General features: G+C 38.4%; 1 protein-coding gene across 1 annotated transcript in view; it reads right to left on the bottom strand.

Moving 5' to 3' along the window:
* Positions 1 to 507: 507 nt before the first annotated feature.
* Positions 508 to 27,308, bottom strand: part of ITGBL1 (integrin subunit beta like 1) — a 114,169-nt gene continuing 87,368 nt past the window's right edge. Inside the window, exons 6-9 of the mRNA XM_058548443.1 lie at positions 22,381 to 22,497; positions 9,868 to 10,014; positions 3,226 to 3,339; positions 508 to 2,220 (exon numbers count right to left, since the gene is read on the bottom strand). Of these exons, the coding sequence (XP_058404426.1) occupies positions 2,129 to 2,220; positions 3,226 to 3,339; positions 9,868 to 10,014; positions 22,381 to 22,497 (470 nt within the window). The 3' untranslated portion in view covers positions 508 to 2,128. The remainder of the gene's footprint in view (positions 2,221 to 3,225; positions 3,340 to 9,867; positions 10,015 to 22,380; positions 22,498 to 27,308) is intronic.

Here is a 27,308-nt window from a genome sequence, read left to right as displayed (position 1 = left end):
CCAGCTTGCCATCTATTTTTGTATGGCCCAGGAGCTCAGAATGAGTTTTTTTTTTTTTTCTTTTTTTATAGTTTTAAAGTATTAAACACAAACAAACAAACAAGCAAGAATATGGAACAGAGATGTATGTGGCCCACAAAGTCTAAAATACTTACTATCTGGTCTTTTATAAAAAGCAGAGCTCTGCAATAGAGGGACCTGAATGTCATCTGTATTATGATGACTAGATAATGTATTGAATTCCCATATTTGTGCATCACCAAGTCATCAAAACTGCTACTGAACAATTATGATAGGTTTGAGGCTTAAAATGCTTAGGTAGAGAAGAGGAAAGAACATAATATATATTATTTCTTAACTGCTTATATTTCCCTCATTTTACAAAATGGATATATTAATTGACATACTCAGTAATAGAGATACAACTAAAATTGTGGCACTCCTTAATCTCAGGATAGAGATAACAATTTTATAAGTCGACTAAAGTATGAGAACACTATTAGTACTATAAAAATCAGCATCAGTTAAATTTTTCTCTTAAATAATTTTCAATATTAAATTTTTAAGTAACTCAGCAGATGCATATTTTCCTTATTTTTTGGTAATTTGACTTATAAAGTCCAAGCCATAACTCTAGAATATTTACATCACTAAGTAAAATTTCCAAGTACAAATTTTCATCTTAAAGAATATGGAAATGATTTTGTTACATTATTCTAGGATTTTACAAAATATAATTCACATTTAGAAAAAAAGTGGGTCTTTTTTAGCTCTAAATAACTAATGGTTGCCTAAACTAATGTGTGTAAGTAGATTTAACTGTAAATATGTAAGGGAAGTCTGAATTATTGTACATTTTCATAATTCAATGTGAATTTCATACAGAGCAAAATTTCACCATTAAGAAAATAAACATTTTGTTCCTATCACTGAGTGAATATTTGTAATTTCTATTTAAGCCACTTCTAGATTTTTTTTATCCTCTGAGATTTTGAGGCTGGTGCCATTTTATCACAGTATCTCTTCTTGACTTCTTTGCACGACCCTACTTGTCCAGTAAGTAATGTATCCTTAGAAATAAGATAATATTTTAAGGGAAATGAATGTATATTTCAGGCCTATTATATTTCTAACTAGATATTGTCTTTCTAAAAGGCAAGTTACCATGGAGCAACTTAAATAGTGAAAAATCAGATTCCTTATACATGTAACCTCTGACTGGTTTAAAAAATGTTCTAGTAACAGAAAATGGATACCCCTGAATAACAATTCATTTTCTTTTTGTTAATCATCAGTAGGTCATCAATATAAATATATATCGACACAGAGTGTAAACAACCTATGTCACTATTTATTAAAAATGTTAAATTGTACATTTTTCATAGTTTCTTCCTTCATCTTAAGAGAATCTTCTTTTGTGTGAGTTTAAAGTGAGACTAGATGAATGACTTAATAGCTAAAAATGACCAGTCTTGTTTCAAAAGCACTGGCCCTCTGGCCTCTGGCCCCTATGACATTATACTTCATGTGTGTTTGTCTTCATTGTCACCATATGGAAATGCTGAGTGATATGGAATCCTGGTAAAATATGATAGATGGATTTATTGAGGATGTGTCTTTTTCTTAGATTCTAATATGGTCTTTCTTGTGTAGGGATGTGCTTTTCTAACAACAATGTAATTCAGCGTTTCTCAACTCTGGCACTATTGACATTTGGAGTCAGATATTTTTATGTCAGGGGGGCTGTCCTGTGCACTGTAGGATGTTTAGCAGCATCCCTGGCCTCTACCTACTAGATGCCGTAGCACGCCCTTCCACCCCACCCAGTGTGACAATCAAAATTGTCTGTAGACATTGCCAAATGTTTTCTGGGTGGCAAAGTTGCCCTCGTTGAGAACCACTGATATACTGATATAAATTATGGAAGAGAAATTCTTTCTGGTGTTATTTACATGTTTGCTTAACTCATTTTTAATGGGTACCCAGAATTCATTCAGGCATTCAGAAATAGAAAAACATACAATAGTCTGTTTGACCTGTCCTAGTGGTGATTATACATGGTTTCCTTTGCATTTATACGTTCTAATGGCCTAGAAAAATAAGAATCCAGTCCTCTCCCATGTAATTGTTAAGGATATTCTGTGGCAAGCCAGATTTCACATGCATTTCCATTCCATCCATCCCAGCATTCACAGTTTCCACAGCTACATATTCCATTCCCTGCAATAAAACACACAGGGGAATCATTAGCATCAAAATGCACCCAATTACAATATGTTATTATAAACCATAACTGTTCATAATCAAAACCATTTCACTCATCCTCTGTAGATTTTCTTATTGTGCAGTCATATTATTATTATCTCATTAAGCAGCTATGGGAAATTAATAGTCTCTATTTGGTGCCACCATCTATGTAGTATCAATCTAATAGTGACCATCTTGTATCACTCCAGCTGGGCTTCTGTGTCATAATTTTGTTTTCCTGTAGAAAGCAAGTTATGTCTGACTTATGAATAAATGCTAAGAAACATAAAGCTCTTTGACATAGGAAGAAGTAGGCTAAGTAATCAGCTAGAAGAGGAGCCTTGTGTAGTAGGGATGGACAGAAAATGAATGTCTAGCTTAATGACACACACAAATAATCATCTTTTACCTTCAGCTAGAAACAAGGAGAATAAATATATATGTCTCCATTTCCCCATAACTTGTTTAAGCAAATGTATTTTGTAACCAATTATTAGGACTCAATAGCTTAGGATAGCAGTATCTATTATACTGCTAACTCTTTCATACCCTTATCCCCACAACACACACATACCCCATCCCTGAAAACAACCAACATATCAACCATCTGTGAACTAGCGGATCCTGTTTAAAATAATATTCCATTCTATGTTCAAAGTAAAATGGATGTCAAGAGAACTCTTTTCTCTTTTCAAATATTAGCTGCATGTGTGTAAGTTGCAGGGGGGGTTACTTGGTGGAAGATTCCTAACAATCATGTAATGTGGCTTCATTCTTTTGTATCTTCTAGCCTGAACGTAATGTTGCTGCTTATTCCCAGCTGCCCACTTCCCCTTACGTAGTTACTTCATATTAATAGTTGGCCTTTGATTACACGGAGGCTCTCCTGCCAGGCCATCTACAGCAGTATATGGTGGGTGTCACTTGTCTTTATTGCAAACTGTGGCATAGAACAATTAGAGTAGGTCAATACTGCACCTGTGCAAATGAGACCATCATGTTTGTCGCAGTCCCTGTCATCACAGTCACAGAATTCTCCCGAAATATACCATTCTTCGGCAGAACAAATGCACTTTCCACAGTGACAAGAACCTGAAATCACAAAGGGTATTACTTGCTGTCACCACATAACTAAAGGTTTCTGTCTAGAATAGAATACATCAACGCACTGACAATAGGCTTCTAATAACCTGTCTTCCAAGGGTAAAAGTTTATTGAATAGCCGGTTGCTCAGAGGGGAGCTGTACTTACTGTAATTTATAAAGGTTATCCAGGAAAGGCTTCATTATGGATCTAGACAGTTGCAATTAGCCTTGAGCAAATGTTCCATGGCCCAGTCTGGTTGAAATGTCAATGAGAGCAGAGTGTGGCTGATTCTTAGAGATGGCCTTCTAAAAAGGTGTTCAAAAATAGATTTTTTTCTCTTTTTTCTGAATTGAATCACGTTTTTAAAGTGTCTGCTCTTTAAAGGAATTGAATAGTAAGTTCTATGAAATAGGGATGCATTTTACAATTAAAATAACTATGAAATTTTTGTGCTTATAATTTTGGATTTTTGTTTACATGATTTTCTTAAAGTAGGGACACACCTGATATTGGGTGGCTCATTAAAGTGCTAAAAATACACACACAATCAGTTATGTATTTTTAACTTATCAGACTTCATCCTCAGGATTTCCTGCCATAATCAAGGACGGCTCTAATCCCCTAAAATGGTCATCTTTTATTAGGCTCTAGGTCCAACCACCTCTCTCTCTCATTACTTAACCCACTTCTCTTTTTAATTTCTTTCTAATTAAAAACTTCCTCTTTGGTTATTAAAAATATTTTGGTTTGCTGATAAACAATTTTATTAATGATATATTTAAAAGAAAAGAAAATATATGAATTAAATGGTGTCACAGAGAAGAAAGTTCTCTCGGTCTAAATGTCTTTATATGACAGGCTAAAAAACTCTCACATGGCAAAATTACTTCTAGAACAGCAGTAAAGACAATTTAAAAAAGAAACACCATAAAAAAGACTTCCCCTTCCTTCCATTTCCTTGGATTGGTCATTCTTTCCAAATGTGATTTCCTTTTCCTAAAGATGGCTATCAACGTAAGAGAATATATTTTGATATATTTAACAAATTTCAGACTTGGTAAGTTCAAAATATATTGAGGGGGGCCAGGAATCAATCATTAGCGCCTCTATGAAATGTAGTGATTGAAAAATGAGTGAACAACCTCGGTGATAAAAATGGTTAGAGAAAGAAATTTTTTACATATCACAGATAACATGAAAGGATTTGTGTAATCATGTCCCAAGCATTAAGCACCTTGTGGTATTTCATATCATGAAAACTGGCATATGCATTTTACCTGCAAGACTCCCTCATAGCCAAATTAAACTTTCCACATTCCTTGTCACCTTTCTCAAGGTAAGGGAGTAGTCAGGATTACTTATATGCTGAGAACTGTGTTTATGTTTATTAGTGTAACCACAGTCTGATTTCACGGAGTTTTGACTTGTTTTCCTGAGAGTCTAGGTGGATTTGCCTGCTCTCAAGCAAACTCGAGACAACATTCAGTTCTGATGAGTGACTGATAGCCTGGTGGTTGCTTAGGACCCAAGAGCTGGGCGTCCCAGGCCAGTCTGTGAGGGATGGTGGCTCCCTCTTGGTGTCATCCAGGTACAGTGTTTCCTTATTTTAGAAATTTATTTATCCTAATTTTAAAGCTTTTCTTTTGAATTTCTAGACATGGAAATGTTCAATGTTCAACTGCTCGTTTAGCAAAGGGTTAGTGATATATCTGCGAGCAAAGAAAACTTGGGGCGTTTCATTGACTTTTCATTAAAATTTCCTCAGAAGGCATCATATATAGTGCTTTATTTACATGCGTGGAGGAAGATGAAATTATTTGAAGAACATGACTGTTTTTAATTATTTCTAAAATAGTACCTCCCTTACATTGCAAAATTATTTCTATAACAGAAGCAGAAGAAAATGACTTTATATGTCCATGATATGCATGCATTACACCTAGGATATTTTTTTTTGCCACAACTCATGGAAAGAATCTTATATTTCATCTTTAAACTTATCCTCTGGCCCTGGAACTAGTCTAATCACTGTTCTTGCGTCTGGAATGCTTAGCTTCAGGCCATAGCAAAGTATTTTCCTAACACTGGTCAGCTCAGCTAAAGTTAATATGGTATACACTGATGGGCTATTTGACAAGTAAATTCCAGCTCCAAAAGTCTACTAGTCACTGAAATGCTTAGAATGAAAAATGGGGATTGATTTTTGTACGTGCTATGAAAAACGAGCTTTTCTCGGTCAGCATTTTTCCCAGCTGTGTTGTTCTTTCCTGTTTGTCAATTCTCAGAGCATCTTAGAGGTAGGAAATTCTTCTACTGCTTCTGAAACTAGGAATAGCATAGCATGTAATAATACCACAGTGTGATAGTTATTAGGACCTCTTATAGCGCTTTTGTTGTAGAGTGCTCTGGCTGTTTTCATCAATAACCGGGGGTCAAATTGCCCATCTCTGGAAAGAGAAAAACTTAGAGAGGATTCTGTCAGACAGACATAGGCCAAGAGGCAACCATGTGCAGCTCAGCCGGCTGGGACCCACATACACCCATGTGACCCAGACCAGCCATAGGAAGCAGCTGGCCCATCTTGGCAGGAGCTGTAGGGTGGTAAATTCATGACCACAACACCACTAATCCATTTATTCTCTTTCTCAGTATAAGGACCCTTAAGAATGCTCCAGTCTCCCTTCTGTGCTTCTTACTGGTTTCCATTCCTGGGGAATCAGCCATTTTCTCATTTGTCTTCAGAGCATCCTTAGGACTTAAGAAAGGAAAAGAAATACAATTCTTCTGCATTCAAAGATGAGAAAATGGAAGTCCAAAGAGGATAGGGAATTGCCCAGGGCCTCATGGAAATAAACAGTTAACCTAAGATTTCAATCTGATTCAATCTACTCTTCTATCTACCTACCTATCCATAATGCCTCTCACAGGAAAAACTTTCACATACAGTCCTGCGCCGCATACCAATGTTTCAGTCAATGATGGACCGCTTATACAGCAGTGGTCCCATAAGATTAGTACCATAGAGCCTACATGTGTAGTAGGCTATACCATCTAGGTTTATGTAAGTACACTCTATGATGTTCACACAACAACAAAATTGCCTAACGATGCATCTCTCAGCACATATCCCCATAGTTAAGAGACACAAGACTATAGTTGCAAAAAATGAGTTGTGTGTTCCTGCAGATCTGACTAGACAGCCACATCGGGTGAGGCAACTAAAACACTGGGCTAAGGCTGATTTTTGAAGCATAACTTTTACCCTTTCTCTTTTCAGGGATGGAGAACGGGGCCAGGGTGGGGTGGAGGTGAGGGATAGGTGGATGGGTGGGTGTACTGTGGACTTGGATGATGTACCAACAGTACCATTGTGAGAGTTTGAGACATTTAACGACATGCAATTACAGCCATTGTCACGTAGCAGCATCTTTAAGAATATTAGAGGTGATGACCTGAATCTAGGTTGAAGTTATGAAGATAAAGAGGTTATTGTGTACCCTTGGATCCAAATAAATAAATCCCCAAACAAACAAACAGCCTATGAATTATATCACATACTCTGCAAAGGTAGCTAAACTTAGGGGAGACCTAGCTCTCAGCTCATTTCTCTGGTTACTCACAGAAACAATTTGAGCCTACGGGTAAGGTACCCTTGTTAGCTGCCCCGGTCCTAAGGTTGGACTTCTTTTTCTTTCATCAAGCCTGACAAAATGCTGCAACCCAACATCCCGGCAGGCAGTTGTCACTATTGTACTAACGATTCCATCTGTTATGAAGGTCACAACAATGTATCTTGTTTTAAATTTTTCTATGGAGTGATTTATTGTCTTGGCTATAAATTTGTAAAGAAATAAAACGCTATTTCTTCATCGTCTCCTGAGGTGACAGCTTTATTCATAGCTCACGGAAAGCGTGTGTTTCAGATTCATCTTTCTGGTGGAAACACTTAGCCAGGTACGGGCTGCTAAGTGGCGAGCCGTGGTGATCTCAGGCCCACTGAACACACTTGTCCCATAATTAAAGCAAGACAAAGACGCTAGTTTCCTTTGCGATAATCAGGGTGAGGGGTTTTCATTTACAAATTTGAGAAAAAGTCTATGGAATTCTGGAAAGTCCATGAGATCTACCAAGAAATACAGGGCCTGAGTCAATTAACTTGGACCAGGTTTCTCTTTTCTGCTACCATGTTGAAGACCCATAGTCAATCTCATGAGTTACTTTTCCCTCCTGGGGTGGGGAGGTGGGGGAGGTGCCCTCCACAGGGACGGATAGCTGCGGCATCCCCGCTATTCTCTGTGCCTACAAAAGAGTGCAGTCCATCATCTCGGTTTTAGCCCTCTTCTTCCTCTATAATCCAGCTCTGATGTCTCCAGGGTAGGAAGAAGGAAAGGCACCTACAGCCAGCTGCTACCCACAACAGGAATGCCACCGTCATCACAAACACCACACTCCAGAGGCGCAGTCTTGAGGCAGCTTTTACAGTCCCTTTTGAGTTTAAAGACTAAAACTCTCTACCCATTGAAGGGTAAATAATTTAGAATATATGCTTTCAATTCTCATTGATCTCTGGATATATTTCCACCACCCAAAGCAAACAATATAAAAAGGCATTAATGAGAGAAATTTTCTCTTTTTGTTTTGTTTTGAGGAAATGCCTTTGGGTCAATATTTAGTCAACTCCTTTTTTTGGCATTCTCTACATTTATGATGCTGAAAAGTGAGACTCTCTCCTCAGAATGTAATGCCTTTAATAAGAATGCGTATTTCTTGAAAAGAAACGACTCATCCTTTTGCATGAAATCCAGTTTAGGAAAGGATAGACTGCTCTTCACACAGTCGTGGCCCTCCTTCCTCCTTTTTGGTTCTCTCAGCAGAGCTTGAACCTAAAGCAAGTGTTTCCAGGAGCTGAGGGCCCCTGAGAACCAAACTGGTGCAAGATTTGTTTGGGACTTGGAATTAGAATGAATTTAATAGGAGAACAAACAGGGAAAAAAGTGATTGCTTTAAACTCAGTTGAGTGCCACTGGCTGCTGTAATTGCATTAGGTTGAAGGCGTGGCCTCCTTGCCAGAGCACCATAAACACAAGTGTCAAACACAGAATTCCTGCAAACCGAGGACGTGGTTGTCTATTGACATGAGCATGTTTGTTTCAATTTTCTGCCCTCCTCCCCGTGTCATATGTGCTCACAGCATCCATCTGATTTTATCTTTGTAGTTATGCCAAGAAGCCTCTTTCAACTGGTAGCATTGGCCTTGAGTAACAGGTAAGGCAGCAGCCGCTGTAGGGGCACTTTCCTATGGCACATCCTGCTTCTGAGACCCCCTTCATCACTATTCAGCGATTCACTTTGCTTCACTGTCTTCTTCAGAAGGATATTTACATGCTAATCCTGACCCAAGGTAGGTATTTGAGGGTAAATGCAGCTTCACCAAAAGCTGTGCCCTGTCTGAAAAGGAGGGTTGTCTGTTCTGCAAGGAGGTACTTAGCTGAAGAAGAGACTTGGGAACCTCCATGCCATCTAGCTCTAGGAAGGGCAGCTCCAGAAAATTTAATGAGCATCCCATGAGCTTTCAGAGTCTTCCTAAGTGTTTTCCTAGGCACTAGCAAAAAGGAACACAATAGCCTTCCAGATGGGTCCATATGTACTATGAGATCTAGATTTTAAAGTCCCTTCAAGAATTTATACAGAAACATCATCATTAAGGTATCCGAAATTTAATCTGTTAGTATTCTTTCTTTACTCAGAAAAAAACCTGTCTGCTTTTTTGGGGGGTGAGGGAAGGGGCAGTGGACAGGGTTGCTTTTCTTTTTGAATTGGTTTTTGCAGTAAATGTTTGATTGGGTTGGTGGTTCCCATTCAATCAACTTGCAGATTATAACCACTTTGCAGGTTTAAAAAACTTTTTTTTTATTAAGTTACACATGTTTGGTTGGAAAATTGGTGATTTTCAGGCCAAAGAAAATTACACCAGAATTTTGAAACCCATATACTTTTTCTTTCCTTTTTTATGAAGCTAAATATTTAGTTTCCTTTTTTGTCTTTCTCCCATCCCCAACCCTCCCCTTCTCCACACACACATCTCATAGTTTAGCCTCTGAAATTGCAAAAGTCAAAATTTGTTGGCAGTTCAGATGCTTGTGATCATTTGTCTGCAGTTCTGGGCTGTGCTATTTCACAGGTGAACTCATTATTCTTTTCCCTTTTTTTATTTTTTTTAATTTATTTTGTCCATTCAGTGCCCAGTATATCCTGTCCTTTCTTCTTTATACAATTATTAATTCTATTTCATTCAGCAATGAGGTTGCAAACAAGTGGCTGAGGATCTTTTTGCATGAAACCGGTCTCATGCCTTTCATTGTCTTAGAATCTAAACTTCATGTGGTTAACTTTCAAGCTTGAAGTCTGGTACAAGCAGAGGACACTGGTTTTCATTCATGCAAAGTGCAGTCTGGGAAGGATGGTTGTACGTGCTGCTGTACAAACCACGTGTCAGAACAGGGATCCAGTCCAAGCTCTGGCAGAGATACTCACCCTTTCCAGAGCACAATATGCCATCTGCTGATTCACACAAGCTCTTGCTTTGTTCCTCTGTCATGTTGCACTTCCGTGGATGTTGGCAGAGCTTTCCGAACCATCCTCTCTCACAAACACAGCGACCACAGGAACACGTGCCGTGGCCTGCGGAGCAATCACAGGGAGAGGTGAGAGGAGGAGATGGGTAAATATCCAACCGAATCACAGTTTTTTAAGAAAGAAATATGTAAACCATAGGATCTCATTTTCTCTCAAGCAAACACACTTTCCCTCTATACATTGTCAATTTGGCATGTAATTGTTTAAAAGAACTTCACGACAGAGTTCTAGCTTAACATAATACATTCAAATGTAGCATAGGAGATGGACTCAAGAGAAAGAAACCTTGAAACAATTTAAAATGGAATTTTACCATCCTTTCTTGATACAAAATACTTCCTCATTTGCATTTTTATTTGCATTTTTATCCGTACGTACGGAGTCTTAGTGCTTTTCTTCATTGTGCACACCGTGACACCCAGAACAATTTGCAAGGCTAGGCACGTGTTACCATTGCATGCAACATTATATTGATTGCTCTTCTATTGTTTACTAATAAAAACAAAAGGTTAACTTCCATATGAATGTCATCCAGTATTATATTACTGTTTCTCTGTACCTCTCTACTTACTAATAAGAACAGATATAAGTGTAAGTACTGTTGTCTATTATTGTATAGAAGTTAAAAACAGCAGGAGGCTTGGATTTACATCTCGCACTTTTTTTCCTTTTGTTTCTGCCATTGGCTCCTGGGTTTTGAGGTGTTTATCTTTTGGCACAAACAACGCAGTTGACAGAAACCTAGTGTTCAGAGGAGAGGTTAGGACTAGGTATATACATCCTGGAGTTCCTAAAAGTAGATGGCACGTAAGGCTTTGGAAGTTAATGAGCCTACGTAGGGAGAAATAAGTCTTGGGAAACTCCTATATTTAGGGCTAGGGTATAGAAGGAGGACCTAGACAAGTAGGAACATCCACTTAATGTAAAGTAGAAGGGAAATAAGATGACTATGCTGTCTTGTAAGATGACAAAGGAGAATATTCCATAATGGAGGCCTACTGAGAGGAATGTTCCTGAAAGTTGGAGTTAAAAAAAAAAAAAAAGACCATAAGAATAGTTTCAGTCAGCTTTTGCTGGACCAACCCTACCGTTTTGCCACTTGGGCTTATGAGTGGAACACTCAGGGGTGGCAGGACTGTTGGAGAATCATCTATACATACCATTCAGTAAGAACAATGTCTCTGCTTGGTGGTAGAATCCACAGCGATAAGTCATCTCAGTATAAAAAGTGTACAATAGATCATTCTAGAATGACCCTATAGAGAGACCTAGCCTAATGAACCATTTGTAGTACACTAAATCTGCCTTCACCTGACTTCCCAAGTCTTTGCACAGGTGAGTACTTTTCCTTTCCATTTTCATTTCCAGTGTCACTCATCCTCTCCTAGATACCCCATCTAATACCCCATCAGTAATTTTTCTTCCTATTCTCTTCCCTTCCCACACACCAAACTATTATTCACCAAGAATGCTCTGGACCTGTGTTGTCCAATATAGTAGTCACTAGCCGCACGTGACTTTTTAAATTTATTAAAGTTAAGTAAAATTTAAAATTCAGTTCCTCAGTTTCACTAGTCACATCTCAAGTACTCGACGACCACATGTGGCCAGTGGCTACTGTACTGAATAATGCAGATATAGAACATTCCCATCATCTTGGAAAGTTCTTTTGGACAGTGCTGCACTAGACGATGAAATTCAACAGCTCTGAGACATTTCCTTAAAATACCGCACTGATGGTTCTCAATGAGGAAACTGACCCGTGAATGGATCTAACTGCATCAGGTACTACATACCGCCTGCTTGATACTCTTCTCCCCTCCTTAATATTAGGTCAACTGCCTTTTTTTTTTTTTCCGAGGACGTGATAATACATTCCTCTGGAAAATGCTTGGTTACCTAGGCTCCTTTTGACCTAGAGGTGGCCCTAGGATCATAGCCCTAATAAATGAGATACGAGAGAAAATCTCCTGGGTGAAATTTCCAGGAAAGCAATTGTCTTCCAAAGGAAATGGGACAGACTCAGCCAGCATATGCCTTTTGCCCGTTTCCTTCCCTTTCTTCTTTGCTGGAAGATGGACACAACAGGAGGTTTTCTATGAGTATGACAATAAAAGTCATACTGGAAGGACAGAGCGGAAGTGAAGATAGAAGGGATGTGGGACATTGATGGCTCTCAGGTAGTCACCTCACCATCCATCCCTGGAGTGACACCTGCAGACTTATTATATGTGTCAATTAGCTATAGCTGAACACAGTCCTAGCTGGTACACTTACAAACTCAGGAAAGAGGTTTGTGATTTTAAGATTAACTTGAAGACAATCCCACCACTGACTATATTGTCCGGCTAGGAAAGGCTTGGCTGAGCGAGTGGTCTGAGGCCTTCCTTAACGTGAGAGATCCAGCAGGGCCTGGGGGACACTGCTCTCATACTCTCAGGCTGCATGACCCCTTCAAGTTGCAGTTACGAACTAAAGAACACCCTGAAGAAATGTGAACTGATTGTGTAATTAAGAGGCGGCTCTTCATTATCCCTTCTTGTTTCTTAAATTGGACTCACAGGCAGCTGTTCTAGGCACACAGAGGAAAGAAGAAAAGCAGTCAGCAGTCCATTTCTTATTCTCATCCTGGGTAAATGGAGTACAGGAGGGAGTCCTCTGATGAAGCTTACATTAGGCTAAAACAATTAAACACACATGAGCCTACATGAGGATATATTTTCTTTACGAAATCTTAAAATCATATACCGCTAAAAAATGAATACATCTTAGGGACTATCACTCTGGACAAAACATGTTCTTTCACTAGTGACTTATCTGATAAAAAAAAAATCCATGCATTTAAAGGTCACATAAAATTTTTATTATTAATAAAGATGTTTTGAGAGGGTCCACATGTGGTCTATGATCATTGAACATGACTCACCAATAAGTTAATTAAATGAAGAACAGTCTCACTTCATATTGATTTTTTTTTTGCCACTCATTTTCATGACTCTCATTTTCAGGTTGTAATTTTGGTGTAATCAAAACTGAACTGCTTAAAATTATGTAATTGCTTACATTCACCTTCAGGTACAATTGCTAATTAATCCCAGCCTCCCGGAATTGGTTTAATCATCTTTAGTGTTATTGTTAGGAAGGTGGATAAACAGCATTGGCTATTAGTTCTCATGCACCTGCTGATTAGGTGGGTTTATGGATATTTTTGGTTTTCCTTATTTTCTTGTTTGCTAAAATGCTCAGGCAGTACCTGCTTTGGAGTCAGGGAGCTGCATTTTGCTCTCTGGCCACACGCTGGGTATGCAGGGTTCTAGTTCATCCCTCCAGATGGAAGGACACTATGGCTCAGTGTCTTGTAGTGAACTGAGAAAATTACCCAAATTAGTGATTTTCAATTTTGTTCTCCTCTGAAGCCACAACAGAGGGAGGATATTAGTGCATTTTATACACCCACACAGTAAAATTCATTCACCACTGGCTGCCACATGGTAGGGAGACTAAATGCTTTGAACAAACTAGCCGTTCCTTCCCTGAGGCACAGAACTGCTGATTTGTATGATGCCAACTTCTTTCCAAACCACTCTGTAGCTAGTGATTCGAGGTATCTAAGACAGATGTATTGTTTGTCCTGTTATGGAGATGGACACTTCAATCTTTTACTCTCCATTACATACATAGGGCGTTCATTGTATGCCCATAGGCACACTTCATTTGTTATATCTTGTTCTCACCATAAAGCCAATAGGTGGGCATTACTGTCCTTATTGTACACGTGAGTAAACCAAGGCAGAGAGACTAAATAACCTGTCCACGTTACTACAACTAATAGGAAATAGAGCCAGAATCCACATCCTGGTCTGTCTGAATATGAGGTTCACATTCATCTTGCTGCATGGCACTGTCGCACTTAGAAAGAAAATGGCTACTTCCACTCACTTAAATCTTCTATGAAAAAATGCAGCAGAGTGCATGCACACACACACACTAAAGCAACTGAGCATACCACAGAACATGGACTTTCTCTAGACAAAATACCAAAATACCCAAAGAAGATTTATAAATCTAGAGTCAAAAAAAAAAAAAAAAAAAAAAACCTAGAAAGAAATAGTACAACAAAATTTCCTCAAATATTATTTTCGGATGATGGATTTATGGGTGATTTTTATTTTGTTCTTTATATTTTTTAGTTTTTTAAATGTTGAAAAAGAAAACATTAATTTCAAAGTATTCTATAACGTCCTGATAGCTAAAGATGGGCAAAGTAAAATAAATGGAGGAAAAATCATGTATATTATAAATGTTAAATGAGTAAATAGTTTGAAAAAAAAAAAATCCTTCCCAAGGATGGATTCAAGAGCCGCTGAGAAAGATCTCAATGTAAGAAAATGAAATAAATATATTCCTCCAACATATCAAATATTTTTCACTTCTGTGCCTCTGCTCAGCCTCCCAGGCCTAAAAGGTTCTTCATATCCAATTTCCACACGTCCAAATATTAGCTATTCTAGGCTCAAGTCAAATGTTAACTCCAACTTGAAGAATTTTCTGATCCCAAATTGGAATCAATATCACTCTCTGTCTTTCCTTTTCTCTCTCTCTGTCCCCTCCTCTTATTTGTGACTCCTTTAATTTATAATTTATTCCAAAAAACTTCTTGAGCATCAATCTTTATCCTAAGTTTGAGAATACAATAATTTGAGAGAGAGTTTGATCATATCCATGAGAACTGCACAGACTTGAAGAAGAGAGACACAAGAACAATCATAATAAAATGTCATGATGTTTTAATGAAGATTATGCAGTATTAAGGAAGTATAAAATAATTTCAGAGAGGCTTCCTAAAGGAGATGATTTGGAAAAATGATGGAAATATGAGAAACCTATGAGGAGTTATTCGAAGGAGAAGTGAAAATAAGGAATAGAATGTCAGGTAAAAGGAACAAAATCATAATACATCTGAGTTTCTCCATCTGTATTGCACTCCATGAAGAAATCATATTTTCAATAAATGGAGAAAATTGGTACAACAAATGCATAGTCTCCTTCACCTCCATCTAACTGCTCAAACCAGAATTGGGATTCATCCTTGATTCTACCCTGTCTCTCGTTCACATCTTTGAATCATAACTTTCTATAAATGCTGCTTGTACTCCTGGGACAGGGGTTGGGGAGCTCTTCTTAGATTCATCTAAGCATTTAGATTGACACGTGACACTAATCTCCTTAAAAGGATACGGGACAGGAACCACATCCCAGCAGCAGGACAGCATCAGGCTTTCCTCTCCCCAGGAGTCCTGGCAGCGCAGTGCATGAGGATGACAGCTCAATGTAGTGGTTTGGGGATTACCTTCTCTTCAGATAATACAGCCCAGATGCACAGAAATGAGATCCATATTGCACAGATGTTGAGGATTCTCTGGCTTTGAAGAAGCTTATACTCCAGAGGAGCCAAAATCTCTCCTAATGATTTCTTAAGTGTAGCTTCCAGAAACCCCACAAGGGACATGCCTGTTGGCAGACTTTAGCACTCATGGAAGCCAAAAGTATGGCACTCTCATCAGACATTTATACTTCATTCATAATCCTTCCCAATCTAGTTGAAATTGATCAATCATAGGTCACTATTAGCATGAGCAATGTTGCTTGGTAACATTGGCATATACCATCTTCATCTATTTCCAGGGAACCAGAGCTAGGAATTTAACAGATAGCAGAGTCTCTTGCAGCAAGGTAAAGGGTTTTGTTAGCCTGTCGTCCACATCATTTCTATTATTTTCTCCAACACCTCCAGGTTTCTCCGTATCACCTGTCCTCCATCTAGCTAAACCACCTGCATCTCTCACCAGGACTCATCTCCTAACATCCATATTCACCCACCAACCCCACAAACACATACTCCTCCCAGCAATCCAGACTTCACTCGGCAGCCAGAGGCAATTTTAAATAGAGTGAGCATATGATTGCCTTGTTTAAACCCCTTCTATGGCTTCCTATCATCCTTTGATAAAGCCCCAAATCATTAACAGAGTTTACAAACCATATCACACCCTTCTCCCCTTTGCTTTCTAATCTTCAATCACGTAGAGTTTCTCTCTGGTTCTCAAATGTTCCTTGAATATGTCACTCTCCCTTTCCCCCAGATCCCTTGGCACACATTGTTCTCTGAGACTGCTGTGTCACATCCACCTCTCCTCAGTGGCTAAGTTCTATGCATCCTATTACTTCCAACTGTGGTTGTTGGGATGCTTAGCTGATTAATACATGTAAAGCACATATTACGTATCATATAGATATCACCCAGATAGGAAGGCATTAGAGAAGCCTTCCTTAGCTTCCAGTCTATGTTCAATTCCCCCATCATGTATGTTTCCATTGAACTAGTGCTTCTCTTTTCATACCATTCACCTCATTGTCATTTCTTTGTCAACATCTGCCCTTCCAAGCTTAATCATAAGCTCCAAAAGACTCACCACTGAATCTCCAGTGCTGGCAAATAGTGAGAGCTCAATAAATATTTGTTGAATTAATGAAGAAATAAATGATTACAGTCATGTGTCACTTAACAATGGGGATACATTCTACATCATTAGGTGATTTCATCGTGTGAACATCATAGAGTGTACTTACACAAAGCTAGATGGTATAGCCTACCATATACCTATGCTATATGGTACTAATCTTATGGGACCACCATAAGATGTTTGTCATTGACGGAAACATTGCTATACAGCACATGACTGTACTTCAGTTACATCCATGCAGAATTTGGAGGAATTTCCATATTTAAATATTTAATTAGAATTTGAAAATAAGAGTCGGGAGCCAAGAGGAATGACTGATGCTAAGAAATCATCTTGAGAGACATTGACCTAAAGATGAATTTGGAAGAGGTTGAGATTATTTGAGGACAACAAGTAGCAAGTAGAAAATACATCCCCAAAAAAAGCAATTCCAAGGAAATACTAAGATTTATCATTAAGCTCTTGGAGATTAACAAGAAAAAGAAATTAAGTGGTTATGAGAGAAATTAGAGAAGACACAGGTGGGAGAGGCGTTGCTGAGGCCCAAGGAGGAGACCATTTCATGGCGGTTTTGAGTAGAGTAACTACAACTCGACGGTAAAAAGTGGTCATGTAGAATGAGAACTGAAAACCAGGATCTGAGCAAATAGGAATTGCTAACCTCAGGGAGAGTCAGTGGAATGGTTGGTGATAGAGCAAGTTTCCACAGGTTTAAGACTGGACCAAGAGGAATGCAAGCATACCAGTCAGAGACAATGGCATCAATGAGATCAAAAATATTTAGGGGCATGTGTATGTTTGAGGGGCAGTGCAGAGCTTTACATGGAATAAATATGCAATGAGTATTTGCTGATTTAATTATTATGTGCTATATATATGATAGAATATTACTAAATAAGAAGAGAGGTTTTCTTATGATAATGGATATTTTCAGATAAACTGAGAAACACAGAAACTTTGGTAATGCATATTACGGCTTAAGGAACCCTAATGGCCAGTGTCTTCTTAATTGTGCTCCACCATGCTTGGGCAAATCCGTCGGGATCTTCCCCACGGAAGGTGCACTGCTGAGTAAGAGCTACTAAAAGTACTTCTGAGATGCACGGTGGCCACTTTGATTTGGTAGCTCAGTGCCAAGTGTGAGGAGAAAGACTGCTTTATGCAAAAAGAACAGACAGGAGAAATCATCCATGCTGTCCAAAATTGAAGGCCAGACAGTCACAGTTCTGAGTAAATTATTGTTACAAAAGAATTAATAAGCAAACATGGAGCTCTGTTATATATCCTGTAAAGTTTTCAGTAATCCACAGCATAAAATTCTGCCTGAGCTAGTTATGTCTGTCACTCTCTCTATATGCATATAATACTAATGATAATAATATCTAATGTATATGTATATGACACTTATGGGTTGGGTATAGTCCTAAGTACTTTATATGCATTAACTCATTAATCTCACAATAACCCTACAACAGAGGTATATTATGATCATCATTTATAGATGAGAAATGGGGGTTATGTAAGTTGCCACAGGTAATATTGGTAGTAAGTGGCAAAGCCAGGCTTGAAACCAAGAAAACCTCATGTCTGTAGTCTTAACTACTGTACTATATTGCCACTTATATTTCTAAATATTAAAGTACATTTACATAAATGTTCATGAAAGGCATGGGAACTTGTGATCTCCTTATCAATGGGTTTAGTATGCTGTATACTTTAGCACTAAAATTACTATAGGTTCAAACATGTTAATTAATGGCGTGTCTCTTGTATTTTCTTTCTAGAGAACAGCTGAGACATAAATGAAATTCAACACTACAATAGCCAAGCCTCAAATAATTCCTTCCATAAAGCAATGCTCAGAAAATAGAGGAATTAGAATCACAGTACCTTTATTAGTTGTATTATAGAAATCACAATTTGAGGCCAAATACAAAGCTATAATGGGAGATGATTGTCTGTGAGAACAAGAATTACAGTTGATCCTCATTATTCGCAGGTTCCGTATTCAAAAACTTGCCTACTCCCTAAAATTTATTTGTATTCCCAAAATCAATACTTGCAAAGCTTTCCAGGTCATTGAGAACACAGGCAGGATGGCGAAAAAATTGACTTCCCTGAAATTCACATGCCCAGTTAAGGTCAAAGAAGGTCACACTCTGCCTTCTTGTTTCAGCTCCTACACTGTAAACAAGTGTCCTTTCGAAGTATATTTAAGTCGTGCTTTTCGCATTTTTGTGCTTTGTGTTGGTGACTTCGGTGTTTAAGATGGCCTAAGGGTAGCACTAAGTGTGGTGCTGAAGTGCTGTCTAGTGTTCCCAAGAGCCAAAATGTTGCGATGCGCCTTAAGGAGAAAAATATGTGTGTTACATAATCTTCATTCAGGCATGAGTTATAGGGCTATTGACTGTGAGTTCAACATTAATGAATCAGCTATGTATTACACAGGTGTCTTTAAACAGAAACACACATAAAACAAGGTTATGTATTGATCAGTTGATGAAAATGCTGTGACCAGAGCCGGGAACCTAGCCCTGTAACTCCCTTAGGAGTAATGATTCAGTACTCGCTTATTTAGTGTTCACAGCGACTTTATAGACCGTAACTACCATGAATAACAAGAATAGACTGTATCTTGTTGAGGAATACTAAACAGAGTGTTTGTGTGGATTGTAAATTATACATAGCTTTTCCAGCTCTATGTTACTTAGGATAAACATGATCAGGCCATTGATGGGGGCATCTCTCCCTCTTCCTCCTGGAACTATGCCCCTCCGAGCAATAGGCCTGACCATCAGGAGTAAGGATTCACAAGCAAATGACAAGGAAGCAAAAAATGTACTCACTGGAATGTGTAAAGATATGTGCATAGGCACTAAAGAAGAATCTATATCGCCTGCACTGTCACCTGGGCTGGTTAGTTCAAGCAGCTCCCGTGAAGCAGGAGAAGGTATGTGAAACAAATTGTTGTTACCTACAGACAACTTTTAAAATACTGGTATTACCCTAACCTCAAATCTCTCAAGGACATTATTCAAATATCAAAGTGAAACTTAAGAATAACAACGTAAAATATTTTCAAGGAAAATTTCCAGGACTTGTTTCCTTCACACACTTGAAAAGTATTCGGAGATCTTTTGGTCAATAAAATGTTTTCCATATGAAATTAAATGCATAGGTGATTTCTTAGAGATGGTTGCTAAAATTTAAGAAAAAGCTTTGAGAGAACTCATCCAATTATAGTGATCAGAGATGCTATGCAAATCTGGCTACTATTTGTCTGCTGCTTGCAGGGCGGGGCTCTTCCTTGAGCTCACAGGAGTAGCAGCAAAGTTCTCCCCAAACTTGAAAACACATTCGTCCTCTGATAATGAAGTTCCATGGTATCATCGCTATTAGGTAAGATGGACCACCTAAGAATTAATCTCTAAATGTGTGAGTAAAGATCTCCCAAATTGTAACCAAGGATATGCCAGGAGGATAAGGTGAATCAGCATGTCTACAGTTATTGTCTAATCTGTTGTGTTACATCCTATATAAAGAAAGGTTGGATTGGATGCTCAGCAAAATCTAGATACTGTTAAAGAATAAGAACGTGCTGGTGTGTCTGCTGCACTATCCAGAGAATATACTCAGACCACCTGGCATGAGAGCTGCAGTCCTTTGGCAGGTATATTTTGGCGCCTGCAGTCACGCGCCACCAATATCATCCTTACTGTTTTGGTGACTCCTATCTGGGGCCACCTGGGGTTCTTTGACCCAAGGTGTTCTCCAGTCACAGAAGCCTGCTCTGATCATGTACCCTTGAGGCACGCTGGATGTGGCAGGGGAGTTAATGTCTCCTAGAAGCAGTCCTCAACCAATGACTGGTGGCTATATGAGAATTATGTGTTTTCCTTGGGCTCCCAGAGTTTCATCCCCCGTACTGGGATGAAGCTCCAGTTGACCAGAGCGGTAACTGGACTGATAATACAATCTTAACTGGCCACCTTCCCTTTCCTGCCACACTTTGCCACTCTCCCACCAGTATCTCCTTCACCTTTCCAATAAATTACTTGCAGCCAAATTCTTATCTCAGAATCTTACTTTCCACAGGCTTTCTCTACAAAGAGTTCTAGTCTCTGGGCAATTACATGTCTTATTGTGTATCAAGTAATTGGTGTTCTGGTTGATATACTGGTCTTTTACTAGCTTGCCTAATGGAAGTCAGTTCTCCGTGTGGCACAGATAACTCTGGGTAGATGGACAAAATACAGAGTGTAGATATGCAGAGTCAAGAATTAGTCTAAAAAATTATCACTCGGTGAGATGCTTTCTCACTTACCCAGTAAATGTTTGATCTCATCTAACAGGGGGATATATAGATTTGTGTTCATCCTTGATTTCCTCTCCAGAGTTGGAGAGAAGAGAGATTCACTAAGGGGAGAGTGGTATATAATTTAATGGGTATGTAGATGTAACAGGTTTCTACAATATCAACCATTTCAACCAAGTCACCAGAGCAGATGGGCAAGGAGACCCATGTGAGGTAGACTGCATGTCAGAGAGAAAATGACGATGATAATAAGAGCAAAGACATGCATACGGTACTTGCTAGGTGTCAGGAAGGCTTTATACATATCGTTGTGAGAATTAAATGAGTTAATATATATAAAGTACTTAAAAACAACAACAAAAAAGACTATAATTTGCTTAGATATTTCTGGTAACTAACACCAGTGAGGGGAGACTCTAAACTAAAAAGAATATTGACATAAAGTCAAAACAGTTCGATGTCACTGGGGGGAAAACTGTAGTAGAGAGAGAGTTCTGTGAACTGAACGTCAGAGCTCAAATCCTGGGTCTGCCATTTTTCGGTTATGAGGCATTAATGCCTGGAACCTCACTCACTTTTCCACTTGTGAAATGAAGAAAGTAGGAACAATCTCTTAGCGTGGCTGTCATGAGGCCTCCATGAGAAACACCACCCGACACAACAGTTGTTGAAAAGGGCCTTTTCCCTCGGCTCACAGAGAAAGGAAAGAAGAAAGTGTTTTTGATTAAATTGCAAATGTTTTATAGTTGTTTAGAGAGAGAATAGATAGAGAGATATACAAGGATATCAGATAGATGATAGAGATAGATGGTGTCCCCACTGTCGATAAGTTGTACATGCATTTTGGATATTTTCCCAATAATAGTGCCCAATTGCATTATGATAATTATTTTGAAGAGATACGGTTATACTCTTTTAGTATGATTCCACATCCAGATCACCTCAATTATACTGGAAACCTGGAAGGAAGTGTAATCAGCAAGCATCATCTCTACAGTATGAAGTTTTGCAAGACTGAAATATGAGGATAATTTTGACCCCATTCCCTCTACTGGACGAAGCTCAGACTTTTGCTGACTACCCTCTATCTGCCTCATTCTTTCTTTGCACTGTTTATTATTTTCAGCAAGGTCTTGTTTGGGTCTCAGAGTCATCATGGAAACTGAGTGTATATCTCTTGCGATTTCATAACTAAACTTAGAGTGTAATCTTTCTGCTTTTTTGTCAAGTCTGTAGGTGATACTTACTTCCCCTATCAGATTTTGTTAGTAGGATAACAAAAATCATTTTAAACTGTTCAGTTGCAGCAAAGCCTTTCACTACCTTAATAGGACTTAGTTTGGTCTCAACAGTCTTTTATCAATACTGAACTGTGTACTTTCACATACCCCTAAATCAAGAGTTCAAGAAAACAAAAGTCATTACAAACCTAATTGTATATTGCTTTTAGGTCTAATTGTATATTGCTCTTTATCTTCTTTTTAACAATTTTCTTTTAAAGGATAAGTAGAACAAGAAAGGCAGGTGAAGCAAGTTGCACGCAGGGAACTGAAGGCTGTGAGAATGGCTCACCTCCGCAGACCACCCCGTCCAGGTCTTCACAGCGGCGATCGTCACACTCGCACGTCCTACCATACACCCTGCGATCTCCTGGGGGGTAACAGGTGCATTTGCCACATTCACATTTACCTGCAAAATATCAGGCGAGAGCACAAGTGTTAGGAGATCACAGACTCAGCCAGGCTTTCAAAGGAAACGAGCACACTGTTATAGCCAGGCCTCACGGTCCAGCTCCAGGCTGTACCTGATAATAGTTCAGCAAATACCTCTTCTTACCTCCCTACGGCAGGCTGAAGGTCAAGCCCAAATGCCAGTGAGGTCTGGAGCTAACGTGACAATTGCTGGCTCAGAAGTCATTCACATTTACTACTTTCCACTTTTTGTTTCATTCATCTTTGAAGAATAATTCAGTTATTGAAATCTCTGGGTATTTCATATGCAAGTTAGTTTGATGATACCATTTAACATAATTGAATAAATTTTATACATTTTGACATAATTTAGCATAATGTGGTCATTTTAAAAAATATTTTTATTTTGGGTCTATCTGCCACATAAGAAAAAAATGTTCATAGGTACATTTCAATGTGATATTTTAGTGATTGTTTGGCATCAGTTTTACGCTTCCTAGAATTCATTGTAACATGGAACATATTTAAAAGAACATGACCCAAACATCTTTATTATTCTTGACTTAAAATTTAAAAGTATAAACATTGTTTGGAATGAGTTTGGTTCATAGTTTGGGAATTCCTTAAGTATTATCATTACGATGACTTTCATCTTTATTTCTTGAGCTGTAACTATGCATCAAACACTATAATTCCTCAAATTCCATCATTTTGTTTTCATCATACCACACATTGACTAGGATTACTACTATCATTTGACTAAACAGGAAACAGAGACATATTGAGGCCAAGTTACTCTCCATGGTGAACCAGCTTGTAAGGAATAGATTCAAAATTTATAGCCATTCCCGTCAACCCTAAAGTTTGTGCACCTAACCATTAAGCCATAGTGCATCCTAATATATTCATAATGCAGCACCAGGAGGCTGTATGAGAATGTATATTCCTTTTGTCTGAGAAATTGGTACTGATTTGCCAGAAATTCAACTGGGTCACTACTTGGAGACATCTGTTACTCTCTGTCATTAGCCCAACCATCATAATTACACACCCACTGAAATGATCATAAGATGCTTCAGGGCTGACCCTGCAATGTTGTTAGTCATTCTGTTGCTGCATTTGTATCTTGTTAAAGAAGTTCTGAGTTGGTAGATGATGGGGGAAAGAAAATTAGTATTTAGAATCATATAATTTCAGAGCTATAATTAAAGATAATCTAATGCAGTGATTCATAATCTTTTCTGGCAGAAGTGGTAGGCTCACGATCCTTTTGAGAATCTGGTGAAAGATATGGCAATAGATAGTGTTGTTCTGGCTGCCCTTCAACAAGTGTCTCTTTCTACTTGGAGGCGGTTCCAAGTTCAGCAGGATGCAGAGGCCCTCTTCTTCCCCAATGATATTCCCTTTTCCTGTGCCATGGCAAACAGAGCAGGGACACACCACACACGCTTAGGCTAGGCTTTGATACTTGAGGGTAAAAGCAAAGGCACAGGATCTGTGGCAGAGTGACAAGTGAGACAGCATAGCAGTGAGTGTCCAGGAGTGGTGGAGCTCGGCACACAGCAGCTGGAGTTGAAAAGTGAGGGTGGCAGGGTCTGGTTCTTGGCAGTGCCTTGCTTCCCTGCGGTGCTGCAGGAGTTGACTGTCCAAGCTGGCATCCTGAGCCTAAGCCCTTCTAATCAAATCCTTTTCATCCCATTTAATGAAGTTGGTTTCTGTTGTTTGCAATCAAGAACTCTAACTGGCAGATCACAGATCTCTCCCTGGAAACATAAGCCAGCACATATTTATTTCTTGTAAAATGTCAGGAGGGTCCACGGCTTCCCGCAATTTATTTCATAGATGAGGAAGCTCAAGCATGCTGAGGCTAAAAGATTTGCCCAAGGCCAATGAAATAGACATTAGCAGTGTTGGTGCTAGAACCCAGATTTTCTGAGCCCCAGTTACCTTCTGGTGTCCATAAACATGCTAGCCCTTATCTTGGGTGGATGTGTGAATGATAACAATAATCCCGACTGTGGAGAGAAAGAGACAAACTATAGGACCATCAGCAGTATGGCCAGGTACGGTTAACTAGCCCTTCATGAACAGATGGGGGAAACATCAACCACGTTATTCTCGAGAAGTAATACCGTCCCAGTTACACAGACAACATCGATTTTTAAGTTTGAGGCATATGTATTTATGGTGACAATTTTATTATCATTTTAAGGCATACAGGAAGTTTCCTGAATATGCATTATTGGTTTCTATGCCTCTTTGGACAGGAAGAACTCACTACTGGCATATGTGTTCAAATATCTACATTTCACTGTTTACATCGTGGATAGTCTCTATCTTAAATTTCTTCTATTAAATTGGACAGTAAAGTGTTAATAATTGTTCCTAGGTACATTTTTTTCCCTGATAAATGGTAATTCAAAAACTTTTTTTCAAATATCAGAGAATAATTAGCCATTTTGCAATTCTTTTTTTTTTTTTGGCCTTGTATATGTTAGAGTTTTTAAATAATATATTAAGGCAACTATTAGCTGGAGTAACTTTATGGATGCAATCCTAATATAGTTTATAGGATACAGTAGCTTCTGATGGAAAGGTGAAAAATCACACATCAAGAAAGGCTAATTTATTGCAGACAGAAATGTAAAGAAGAATAAATTCTTCATGCAGTCCACATTTCTAAAGTGCATGATTTTGCTGTCTCAGTTCACAACTTTGATCCGGTCACTACCAGGACATATACCTGCCAGGTAAATTTCCACTCACCCTTCAAGATCCAAAGTAAATTTCACCAAATCTGTGATGCTTGCACCCTCCTACTCATACACCTTCACAAATACCAGCAGTATTAACTGCACTTCTCATATGTCCTCGTAATGTTTGAATCAATATTTATTGAATGGATGCACTAAACAATAATCACATGTAAATAGTTTAGTAATAATCACACAAGGCATGAGCTTTAATGGTAGGACTTAAATTTAGAATACGATGTCTCTCCTGGAATACATATGCATTTCCAATTGACTGACCATGTTCATTTGTGTTTCCCACAGTTTCATCAATGAAATATGTCCCATAACAAATTCATCATCTTTATTCACAAACCTACTCCTCTTTCCGGGTCCATTTATCTAAGAGAAAGTCACCATCATCTAATCGGTCACCAAATCTTAAAAAAACCTGATGATGTATTTGATTTCTTCCTTCTTTTAATTAACTATTCTTCTCGTTTCAATTTGAAATTTCCTAAAATCCACTTTCTTAAAACATACCTATAATATGTTTTGCCTATAATACCTAATTACCTAAATACTTATAATACCATAATCCTCTTTCAAGAGATAATTCCATGTGACCTTTAAGGCAGAGATCCAATTCCTCAACAGAGCTCTCCACACTTGGTCCCACTCGCCTTTCCAAGCATATATCCAATGTTCACAATGCACTCATGCTCAGAGACTTTACTTATGTTCTTCATTTCTTCTCTCTGTTGTGCACTCTACCATTTTCTCTATAAAATCATACCTAGTGATCAACAGCCAGCTGGAATCTTATCTCCTCTATGAAACCTTCCTTGCCATCCCTGTCTGGTTATCTGGCAGAACTGCTCCCTCTCTCTGATTCCATAGTACTTTGTTCACATCACTAGTAGATCATTGAATGCAAGCTTCATACTAGATAAGTAGTACATGCCTGAACCCTACCATAAATAGTGAGCTCTTCATGTTCCAGACTGATGGTGAGATCTATATCGTGTTAGCAGCCAGCAAAGTTCTCTGTTGATGTAGTAGGAAACACTGACATACAGATTTATTGCCTTTTTTTAAAATAAGAAATTGAGTCCAATCTCTTTCCTTTATTTACTAAATGATATTATTATTTCAATGACTATTTTAATGCTATGAAGATATAACTTTGGTTTCTCAAATGACTATCAAATTAAAATTCTCATAAGTAAGAATGAAGGGTAATGGAGGCTTGCATGTCCAGCATTAATAAGTGCTATTTTATATAACAAATTGAGAAGAAAATCTAAAGAAAGATATACTCAAAGAAATACAAATAAACCAAGTAATTCTTAAAAATACAATTCAGGAATCGATGGAGAGGGTAGAAATAACTGTCTGAGAAATTAATGCAGTCAACATCATCAATATTATCCAACCAAAACTTATCTGAAATTTACTCTGCACTGAGTCTGCCCACTCCTATTAAATTTTAATAAAGCAGATAATATTTAAACACATACACAAAGTCAGTCCAATGACATCATTTTATAAGGAACTGCAATCCCTATGAATTATATTTTAAGGCTTATTATACTCTAGCAAAGAGGAGTAATGAACCAAGGCAGATATCTAGAAGTTCTATTAAAATAGATTTTACTTAACCATTTCAAATTTGACGCTTAACTTCTATAAAATAAAGAAAAACTCTAAATCAAGACACTGACAAAGGGCAGAGTTTATAGCTCTATGCACAACTAATCATTTAAAAAAATAAAATAGGGGCTGGCCCTGTGGCTTAGCGGTTAAGTGCATGGGCTCCGCTGCTGGCAGCCCTGGTTCGGAACCCAGGCACGGACCGACGTACCCGCTTGTGAGGTCACGCTGTGGCAGCATCCCATATACAGTGGAGGAAGATGGGCACAGATGTTAGCCCAGGGCCAGTCTTCCTCAGCAAAAAGAGGAGGATTGGCATGGATGTTACCTCAGGGCTAATCTTCCTCACAAAAACAAAAACAAAAAAAAACCTAAACAAAATAAATAAATAAAATTTATCTCATTTAATATAAATTTACATTTT

Source organism: Diceros bicornis, chromosome 9 (assembly GCF_020826845.1).
Source record: "Diceros bicornis minor isolate mBicDic1 chromosome 9, mDicBic1.mat.cur, whole genome shotgun sequence".
In the NCBI taxonomy this organism is placed as follows: domain Eukaryota; kingdom Metazoa; phylum Chordata; class Mammalia; order Perissodactyla; family Rhinocerotidae; genus Diceros; species Diceros bicornis.
The sequence above is the reverse complement of the archived record's forward strand: the minus strand, read 5'-3'. Positions and strand labels throughout refer to the sequence as shown.